This window comes from Drosophila elegans, unplaced genomic scaffold (genome assembly GCF_018152505.1).
Source record: "Drosophila elegans isolate 14027-0461.03 unplaced genomic scaffold, ASM1815250v1 contig_775, whole genome shotgun sequence".
Lineage (NCBI taxonomy): Eukaryota > Metazoa > Arthropoda > Insecta > Diptera > Drosophilidae > Drosophila > Drosophila elegans.
Genome location: NW_024546128.1, coordinates 1 through 11,492, shown reverse-complemented (window position 1 = coordinate 11,492; position 11,492 = coordinate 1). Strand labels below are relative to the sequence as shown.

The window sequence follows — 11,492 nt, the reverse complement described above, 5'->3', positions numbered from 1 at the left end:
TGATTAATAATTTTATTGAAGCAATTAGTTAATGATTTTTTTTTTCAGTTTTACTTTTTACTCAAAAAATAAGTTATTTTTAAACTTTTATATAAATCTAAAAAAAATAACAATTATATATTGAGATTTATTTTCAGTTCTACAAATAATGATTAAATAACACTTGACTTGTAAGTTTTATTTTTGTATAAAAAAATATATTATATTCTTTGAGTTATTTTTGGATTGAAAATAAAGCTCGAACTCGATTTTTTTAATAGTGTGGGAAAAGAGGGGGTATGTAATAGACGCTGGGCAAAAAAACAATATAAACTGTTTTTACCTTTATTTTCCGTGCTTGTCGCACACGTCGACCGTTTTTATTCGTAGCCAGCACCCCAAAATACATGAATCCTGAAAATTGGAAAATAATCGGGTGCTGGGAAGTACAGATTAAAGTTTTAAGCAGGGTTGTTTACACAATATTTTTTGTTGAGGGATTACTTCTTAACGAACATTGCAAGAAGCCTAGGATGATCATGATCATGATCATCTTGTGAATAAAAGATACACAAAATTAGCTTGATTCGTATTTGGGCTCAAATAATGTAAAAAAAATCATTTCTAACGATGGTCAACAATTTCTATGTCTCAAATGGCTTTGGCTGAAAAATTCTTTAAAATTTATCGATAGTTCCAATTCATTCACGTTTTTCATTGGGTGGATTTATATTTTATTTTAAGTGACTATTGTATCAAGGAAAGATACAATATTTGAATGTTATAAATAAAAAATCATTTTCCATATTGATATTTTAAAATGTTGATTCAAGTTTAAATAAAAAATACAAAATTGTATAAACACGTTATTTTTTTTTAAACGAGTTGTATAAGTAACTCTGCTTTTAACTTAGCGAGTCAGTGTATCATTTAAATTTGTTGTGATCCGTTTAAAAATGTTAATATTTAAAGCTTAAGGTTTTCCGACTGATGGGAAGCTTTTTGTTTTTTGTTTGCGATTCGAGAACCAAACTGCATAGCTCTTTTCCTCAGGAATACTACTTCTCGCAGTCCGATTTGATAGCCATACAGTCTCAGAAGCAACTTATCACCAACACCTTCAGGATAGCTAAAGCAACATTTTTGGTACGCTTCTAAAGACCTTATAAATTTAACAAAGTTCTCCTCGACGAATGGCGATCTAGCCGTTTTGCCATTATCGGCAATAACTCGGTCATCTCTTGCTAAGTTCCGGGCCGGAATACGTTGCCAGTCTATCTCAAGTTCCATTTCCACGGCAAGATAATGTTCCATATCGCTGCCCAGGCAACGCCTGAATGTGTTGCGGTGCCGAGCATACCCACCAAATAATTCATCTGCCCCACTACCAATAAGGGCGACTCTGGCAGTAGAGCTAGTGCAATGCGAAGCAAACCAGAAGACGCATCCGAGACTCTCATCTAAAACTGTTTCAAGAGGATATATGAGATGTTTGATACGTGTATTAAGATGTTGCTGTAATTCACTACGGGTTACATTGACTTTCAGCAGATTCCAGCATCGCTTAGGACAAAGTTTCTTTAATTCTTCGATAGCCAACAATGAAGTTCTTCGATCCGGCACATCCCAAAGGATTTCAGATATATTTTGACCCTCAATGCTTTCGAAAGCTACATTAATCAGTTCGATCGGTTCATTTTCTGATACAAAATGATTAGCCAGCAAAGCCAAGATGGTACAGTCGATACCACCCGAAAACAAAATACAAATTTTTGCATGGTTGCATTTAGTTTTAAGACCCAATTTCGTTGAGCAGAGTCGGCAAGTTGGAGCGGTGTTTCTAACACGATTTCGTACCGAATCGCAAAGCAATTGATGGAGCGTTGTAAGAGATTCTTTTATTTGTGGTTGACTTATTATGTAATTATAAAGATCCACATGGTTATCGATATAAGGCAATTTATAGAAATCGTAATCAAATCTAAGCTTACTTTTTAACATCCACTCTGGCAAAATTGGACTTTCCACTGTAGTTTTCCAGCCAACAGCAATATCAAGATTAAGTAAAAGCTGATTATTATACTCATTAAGAGGCTGCCATGGATGCAATATGCACGCTGTTAAATCATTCACTTTGACCCGATATATACCCAAGGGGGGCAATTCCAATGATATTTTTTCACTTTCAGAATAATGTGAAGTACTTAATAAATTTAATCCTTTCGAAATGCGTTCAATAATTAATGAATTCCTTCCCAGTGTGTCGCGAGAGAAGTAGAGTGTTTGATCTCGTTTGTCATAAATAATTAAGCAATGAGGTCCCTCCCACTGCTTTAGTAGATTCAGTAGATTCTTTTCACTACGACATTCAGAAAATCTTTTCGCTATCCAAGACGTGTCTGACATAGAGTCAGGCTTTGGTAAATTGTAAAAATCTCCGTTATACAAAAAAATGAAGTTGTCTGCCACCACTGGTTGCTTTTGTACTTTTTCCCCTTGTTGCCATAATACGCTGCCGGCAAAAATTATGTGTCCACCATCATAATTTAGCACCAACTCGTCTTGAACGTCTGGACCACGGTTTCTTAGAATTTCTGTCAGTGGGCTTTCAATATTATTCGAATATAATTTAGCATCTTGCAAAATTGAGCAAAAAATTCCACACATTGATCTATCTTTATGTTTAACCAAAGAACAGTGTAACAACGGCTACATCCGTCACTATAGCAACGGTCTGTTTGCGGCAAAATGAGACGGTGGCAGATCGAACACGCAATTTTCTAATGCCCTCTTTCCACAATGTCCATCCGTCGGAAACGGTTGAATTTTTCAACATATGTGAAATACCGATTTCAACAGATATGATTTCAACATATGATTTCAGCTGCTCTGAACAGCTGGCTATTCAAAATGTAAACAAAGTCAACAGGTCAACCATCTTTGTTTACGTTTTAATGATCTAAAGCTGTTAAGCTCGGCTGAAATCGGAAGGTGGGAAGTGGAAGTGCTCTGTGGAAACCGGAGTTACACTTTTGTCAAAAGTCCCAACTGTTTTTCAAGGATGGACTGCGTGGAAATTGGGGGGCACCGCAGAAACATAGGCTAACTATCGCACAAATTTGATCTTTTTGGAAATACGCTATTAAGATTAGTGAGTTTCAGTTAAAATCATAAAAAAATTAATTAGATATTAGAATTGAGTTATTATTGTCGACCAGTGTTACTGTTCATATACTTCACGAAATCCGGGAGATCTCGCCAACTTTTTTTATTTATTTGGTGTATTGACATACAAATGATACATTTTCTTTTCTGTTATTAAATATTGATTACACAAATACTTATGCAAAACATAATATGTTTAAATGTATACAATTTCATTAATAAAGTAACATATTTTTAGGGCGATATTTTCGATTGTTTAGACTAGTTCCAACGAAAATATTAACTGGGACACTATCGATGTTGCCATATGTTGTAAATTCGCGGGATGGTCAGTAATAGCCTCTTCCCATTGAGAACCCTCCACCATCCTTTGAACGGATGGCGTTTCCAAACAGTTGGGATTTTTAAAAATTTCAATCCCTTTGAAAAAAGTGAAACTCCGGTTTCCACAGAGCACATCCAGCTTCCGAATTCAGCTGATCTTAACAGCTGTAGCTCAACAAAATATAAACAAAGATGGTTGCCCTGTTGACATTGTTGAAATCGGAAGGTGGATGTTTCACATTTGTTGATAATTCCAACCGTTTCCAACGGATGGACTGTGTGCAAAGCGGGCTTAAGGTGTTGCCGTTCCAAAAATTTTCCCTTTGTACCTTGACGGTGGAATTATTGTTCCTAACCTTACTATCTTTCCGATATTTAGTCGATGTTTTTTCAGTGTAATTCAGAACAGTTGGCGAGAATGAATTTAAATTGATAGGCCATCTTTGTTTCTGTAAATTATAGGCGTTGTCGAAAGAGAAGTTAGGGCTTGGGAGGCTAACACTACCCCAGGCAGCAATTTGAATACAGATAGATATAAGCCATTAATTAGAAGTTCAAAAACATAGAACAACCAATGCAAAACAGTTTGATAGAGTTAAAGACCCCCATTCAAAAAATTATGTTCAGTCACTGTGCGGCTAAGACTGTCGCTCCACTCACCGAGCAAAGCAAATTTACATATGCGGAGAAGCGGACTGCCGCGCAGACACTTCGCTCATAGAACAGGAGCAAGATCGCCAACCCCTCAGCCGAATGGTTGAAGAAGGTGGAGTGGGCGAGAAAGGTGCTCCCAAATTATGGCCAAGAGAGACCTAGTGTAGAGAACGCACAGCCGAAGAGGCAGCGATCTCTTTAATTGCCTGGACCTGCGGCAAAGATATCGAAGGTCCAACCAAACCTGTCTTTTGCGGACATCACGCGGGACAGAATTTTGATTGGGCTGGTTGACGAGAAGCTGACCACCTTGTGTATAGCACTGCTCTGAGACTTCCCCCAGCCAACACTATGCTGCAAGGATTCGGGTGGTTCCAAGGCAGCGTCAAAGTGGTGGCCTGCGATAGTCAGCGGTCGGCTGACCTGTACAAGAAGGCGACAGCGCAGCTCGGCGAGGTGTACAAAGGGGCGAAAATCGTCGCACTGGATTGGCGTGACGTCCCCAGTAGGCCCCGAGCATGGGATCTGGCTGCCGTTCTCCATTTAGACGCCGGAAGACATCCTCTTTATGTTGCAGAGGTGCAACCTAAACCTTTCCACGCACGACTGGAAGGTCGTGAAGGTGGAGCAGCATGAGGGACCGGTGAGGCAGGACATCGATGTGCTAAACAAGGGATCAGTTTCCCCAAAAGAGGCTGCTCACGGGGAACTGCATTTCGGTCTCATCGCGATCAGAGTGAAGATCTACAAGGGAGACTCGAACGCGAAGGAGGACCCGGTCGGCAACCCAGCCGAGCAGGTCTTTCCGGAAGAACTTGAGGCTCCCGGGGAAGAAAAGCCGGAGGACGGCTGTTCCACCGACGCATCGTTAAGAAGAATGATGCAGGCGATGAAGCCGGCTGTTGGAGACGACGACCTCAGTGACGATGAGGTTGTCGACGTCACGGTGGTGACGTAAAGTAAACCTCCACCACAGTAAGGCAGCGTCTGCTGCTCTGCTCCTCCGCCTGGCTGACGGTGGGGTAGACCTAGTGCTGGTACAGGAACCTTGGGTCGTTGGAGGCAAGGGCTCTGGACTAGACTCCAAGGAATTTAAGTTGCTAATTGACCCTAAAGGAGGTTTAATTCAAAATTAGCATATGGCCTTCGAAAAGGAGGACCCCCCAGACGAGCTAGTCCGAAAACTGGTCGAAGAGAGCGAGGCGCTCAACATTGGCCTGGTAATCGGCTGCGACGCAAATGCTTAGCACACTCAGTGGGGAAGCCCATCAAGCAATAACAGGGGTGAGCCTCTTTTTAATTTCATCCTTGGCTCTAATCTATTCCTATGCAACAGAGGTAACACCCCCACCTTCATCACAAAAAATAGCCAAACTGTCATTGACCTCATTTTGGTGTCAGGCAGTCTGCTAGAAAAAGTCAGAAGTTGGGAAGTCTCAAGCGAGCACTCCATTTCAGAGCACAGATTCATAGAAACTACTTTATCATTAGACCCTCCAATCCAGCTGAATTCGTCAAGCTTAGACGAATAAACTGGCTCGCTTAAGAGAAGCCATACTAGGTATTATTCCAATAGAACCCCCAAATGAAAATAGTGATCTACCCAGTCTAGATAACTCAGTAGGGACCTTCACAGAAACCTGCAATATGGCCAATCAGCCTACCCTAAATGCAAACCGAGGGGATCCAAAAAGCCTCCTCGGTGGACCCAGAAACTTAAAGAACTCAAATCAAGCTGCAGAACCTTCTTTAACAGGACGAAAGCGGGGAATGAAGATCTAAAATGGCAACAATATAAGTTGGAACTAGCCTCCTACAACAAGGCCATAAGAAAAGGAAAACGATCAGCTTGGCAGACCTTCTGCTCAAACATAGAGGAAACAACCGATTCAGCTCGGATAAGGAAAAACCAGATGGCTCATGGTCAGACTCTAGTGAGGAGACCATAAGCCTACTTCTAGACGCCCACTTTCCGGGAAGTCTCCCGGTAGAACGACTTCCAGAAAGTCAGTTTGATTCAAGCATCGACCTGGAAACTCTTCTTTCTGAACGTAACATAAGATGGGCCATAAAAAGTTACAAACCTTTGAAATCAGCAGGACCTGATCATCTCTCCCCTGCGCAGATCCAAAATGCTGGTCAACTTGCCGTCAAGTGGCTAAAGAAAATTTCCGCACCATACTAAACATAGGAACATTGCCATCAAAATGGAGGGAAACAAAGGTAGTCTTTATACCCAAAGCGGGCAAAGCTTCGCACACGACTACGAAAGATTTCAGGCCTATAGGTCTGACATCCTTTCTACTTAAGAGTTTTGAACGACTGATTGGACTGCACATCAGGTCAGTTATGGACTCAAAACAATTATCCATCACAACATGCATATTCAAAGGGAAAGTCCACCGAATCAGCTCTACACGCCGTAGTCAACCAAATCGAAAAGACACTCAACCACAAGGAATACGTACTAGTTCCATTCCTGGACATAGAGGGCGCTTTCAACAACGTTCTCCCTGCAGCTATAACCGAACCCCTCACTGAGTTTCAAGTCGTGGAGCTAATGGAGCGGGCCAAGATAGCTGCGGTTCGAATAAGGGACTTAGGGCAATGGAAACCCCAAACATATGGTCATGCCAGGATACTCCAGCAAGAAAAAACGATCCCACCTAAAACGAATCTATGCGAAACAATTAAATACAGCCACACCCCCTTTGAAGCATTACTCCCAACCAGAGAAGACTGGTAGCAAGGTCTACCGGGCCTAAAAGAGGCAGTCAACTTTTACACTGACGGCTCTAAATTAAATAATCAAGTCGGAGGAGGAACATACTCCGACCAACTTAACATCAGGAAATCCTTCAGACTTCCGGATAACTGCAGTGACTTCCTAGCGGAAGTATATGCTATAAATGAAGCTTTCTTGTTCCTAACGATGCAAACTGTCAAAAGAAATGGGTAAACATCTACAGTGATGGTCAAGCGGCTATCAGGTCGATTATCTCGACCCATACAAACTTTCAAACTATATCAAACTGCCGGAAATCTCTACATGAGATGCCTTTGCAGTTTAAAGTATACCTAATATGGGTCCTGGGTCACCGAAACATTGCAGGCAATTGTATTGCAGATGAGTTCGCCAGGCATGGCACTACCGTTCCTCTCCTTCCGGACAAGGAGAACATTGGTATGCCGTTGGCCACCTGCAAGCTAAACAATTTAAACAAATATAAAGAACTTGCGAGCCTAGCATGGACACACGTAAGACATTGTCGCATCTCTCGCCAGAAATGGCTAATTATTAATGCGAAGAGAACTTCTGAACTTCTAAAGCTAAGCCGTACCGAGTGCGGAATGCTTATACGAGTGCTTACAGGCCATTGGTTGGTCGGCATACATGCAAGCGGACTGGGCGCGCCCCAAAACGATTTCTGCAGAAGCTGCAAGGACGAGGAGGAGGAGGAAACGGTGGAACACCATTCCTGCCCGACCCTATGCAGATCTGGACTGTACCACTTAGGGAATCCCTTCATGAGCAGTCTATCTGAACTGGCGCGTATAAACCTAAAGCGAATCATAAAATTCATGAAAGCAACCGGATGGGAGCTATGCTAGGTCAGTTGCGGTAAGAGCAGCAGACAATAATCTAGGAAAGGGGATCCGCGCGGTATTAAAATGGACCTTCTAGGTCTAAGTGTGTCAATAATTTGACAGCTGCTCTAACCTAACCTAACCTACATGGTTCCATTCGATATTCGTTAGTTTCCGAATTTCATCCGTTATTCGTCTAACAAATTTGACCTTGCATAGTGGAATCGATCCAAGCGTAGATTTCTACTGTATTATCAATGGATTTATTAATTGTTTTGATCAATCCACTGAGTAAGTGAGTTGCACATAACTCTAGTATAGGAATAGTTTTTATATTTTTAATTGGATTGACTTGCTTTTGGTAGCTATTACATTAACAGAGTTTTACACTTTCGCACACACTGCTGCTGCATATGCTTTTGGAAGCGTCAGCAAATCTATGAAGCTGTATTACAAAACAATTTTCGGAACTAATCCATCTTGGGATTTGAATATTTTCTTAATATAAAATAGTTTCTCTATAATTCTCCAAACAATCTTTGTATTCCTTGGATTATTCCTGATGCCACTCACTTTTATTTATCCAGAGTTTTTGAATAAAAAACTTTCCTGAAATAGTGACCGGAGACAGCCATCTTAAGGGCTCATATATTATTGATACTGTCGATAACACTATCTCTTCCTTTGGAATTTACTTTAATTTTAAATAAATCCCTTTGAGGTTCCCATTGAAGACCCAAAGTCTTAACGGTTTTATTTTCCTCAATAGCAAGCACTTTTTTAATTCCTGTGTCCTTAACAGTTTGCGTCACTTTATAATTGTTATAAATCCATTTCCTTTAATTTAAATCCTACTTTTTTTAGTTCTTGTGAAATAAGTTTAATTAAATTTTTGGCATCTTTTACAGAATCTGGCCCTGTCATTAGGTCATCCATAAAAAAATCATTTCCAATTATTTCCATGTTTTACAAAACTCTAACAGCTAAACAAAACCAAAACAATATTCAACAATCGGTCCTGGCCGCAGAACACCGGGGTTGGTAACAAAGAAAACCGGTTTTCTGCAAGGAACTTTAGCAACAAAAACAAAAAGCCACAACCTTCAAGAAAGAGCTGGAGCCTGCAATACCTCTTGCTTTGAAGAATTACGATGGAAGAGCCACATAGCGGAACGGCCCAGTGCAATGCACAATCTGTCAGGAGTATGGATACACCAGGACATACTGCACACTCCGATCAGTCTGTGGAGACTTTCGCAATTCCGCAAACTGCTCCCCAAGAGAAGAAATATGGAAACTGCGGAGAAAATCACACGGCTAACTACAGAGGCTGAGTGGTCTAAAAGGAGTTGAAAACCGCATGCGACGAGTGACAACCACGCGCCATCAAAATCCTCAAAACTTGTACACTTACTCAAAAACGACGCCGGAAGATTTTTCCGGCACGGCTGCAAGATCCTCAGTTGGTCAGCTTAATACCCAGAAGTGCTTATCTTCGATGTCCTTCGATCAGGAACGGAAAACCCACTCCAGTCTTATCTAGGAAACCTTCAGCAGGTCTCAGTACAGTCACAGTTACCATGCAACAAAGTATGTTCGAATATATGTACTTCTTGAAAACGACCACGCAAACACTGGTTCAAAAGCAGAACGGTTGCTTGCAGCTAAGCAATCCAAATAATTGATGTGAAACATATGAATAACCATATGGGACGCCAATGGCGTATCCCGGCACAAACTTGAAAAAACACAGTTCCGGAATGTAAATCATATCGACATTATGCTTTTGGTAGTGACGCACCTCACAAACACCTTCTACCGCACAGATCATTCAGATGGTAAAGCCCCCGTCGGAACCGGAATCCTCATCAGGAAACGCTTCAAGCTCCGTTTTCACCAAAGGTTTCGCAACTAACTACTTGCAGGCCACGTCTATCCAGGTAACGGAAACCTATCTATAGCCATTGTATACTGCCCCCCTCGCTTTACAACTTCTCAAGCACAATTCATGGATTTCTACAACTTACATGGAGATCGCTTCATAGCTGCAGGAGACTATAATGATAAACATACGCACCGGAGATCACGACTCGTGACTCCCAAAGGAAGGCAATTGTATAATGCAATCATAATACTGAGCAACAATTTGGACTGTTTCCCCTTGTAGCCCCACATACTGGTTAGCAGACCCCAGAACAGTCCCTGAATTATTAGATTTTGCGGTGATAAAAAACATTCCGAGCAACATCTTTCATCTGACCATTCGCCAGTGCTTATAACTCTTCATCAAAGCCCAGAAACCACAGACCACGCCCACAGGCTGACATCGCACAGAACCAACTAGCTAAAATATAAAAAGTATGTAAGTTCTCATATTGAACTTACCCCGCAGCTCAAAGCGGACATCGACTGTTCTACCGATGCTCTTGTTGCTCCGATGCACCCATGTTCGTAGCAGCAGCCACTATTTCAACACCAAAATGGAAGGACGTGCAAACCAACCATTTCAAAACAAATCTACAAATTGAACAGCCTGTACTAGAAAAGAGGCGACTGCAACGTGCTTGGCAAACCAACAGATCGTCATCCTTAAAACAACGTCTTAGGAAGTCACACGCACACTAAACCGAGCCCCGAAGAAAGAAAGCGCACAACTACGGTACATCGACTATTTTTCGCCAACGAACACAAAATATCCTTTTTGGAGAGGTCACCCAAAACTGAGCTCTCCAATCGAAACAGTCACCCCGATAAGAAATTCATCAGGCAGCATGGCCCGCAGCGACGAAGATAGAGCCGAAGCTTTTGCTTCACATCTCCGAAAAATCTTCCAGCCGAACTCAGCCATTGGTCTATTTGTGTTACCACATACCGAATCTGAAACAAATTCCATACCAACACAGTTTCAGCCAAAGGAGATCGCGAAAGTCATAGGGGAACTGAAACCGAAAAAGGACCTGGGCGGTGACCTTATAACCCCAAAAATGATAATTGAACTTCCAAGCTCTGCTATCGAAGTTATTTGTAAACGCTTCAATGGGATAATACGTCTCGGCTACTACCATAGAAAATGGAACAAATGATACCGAAACCCAGAAAAGACCACAAATTCGCACAGCCTTCGAGCATCGGGAATACTGTAGCGCAATATTCCTCGATGTATCTCGAGCTTTCGATCGAGTCAGGCTCGATAGCCTCATGTATAACATCAAAACAAACTTGCCTTCATACACTCATCAGCTACTTGAGTCGAATCTCTACAACAGAGACTTCGCAGTAAGGTGCAACCCAACAACATCTGACGACTACATTATCAAAGCTGGAGTCCCGCAAGGAAGCGCACTTGGAACTACTCTGTTCGTCCTATGTACAGCTGATATTCCTCTGAATGAGCAGCTAACAACATCTACGTTCGCTGACGACACTGCAATCTTAAGTCGCTCTAGGTGCCCAAACCGAGCAACAACACAAATACCCAATCACCTCATCGTAGTAGAGACGTGGCTATCTGACTGGCGTATTAAAATAAATGAACAAAAATGCAAACTCATTACGTTTAGTCATTATCATTGAATAGTACGCAGATTTTCCAAGTCAACGAAGTAACGTATATCGGCGTTCACCTAGACAGACGACTAACCTAGAGAAGACACATCGAATGCAAGAAACTACATTTAAAACTAAAAGCGAGCAGCTTCCACTGGATCTTAAACGCTCTATCGCCCCTGCGTCTGGAATACAAGGTCCTGCTGTACAATTCAACTCTCAAGCCCATCTGAACA

General features: G+C 41.7%; 1 protein-coding gene across 1 annotated transcript; it reads right to left on the bottom strand.

The window, feature by feature from the left end:
- Nucleotides 1-683: 683 nt before the first annotated feature.
- Nucleotides 684-2,683, bottom strand: LOC108138485 (asparagine synthetase domain-containing protein CG17486). The gene has a single exon (XM_017260691.2). The coding sequence runs from the start codon at nt 2,644-2,646 to the stop codon at nt 946-948; it is 1,701 nt and encodes a 566-aa protein (XP_017116180.2). The 5' UTR covers nt 2,647-2,683; the 3' UTR covers nt 684-945.
- Nucleotides 2,684-11,492: the final 8,809 nt, after the last annotated feature.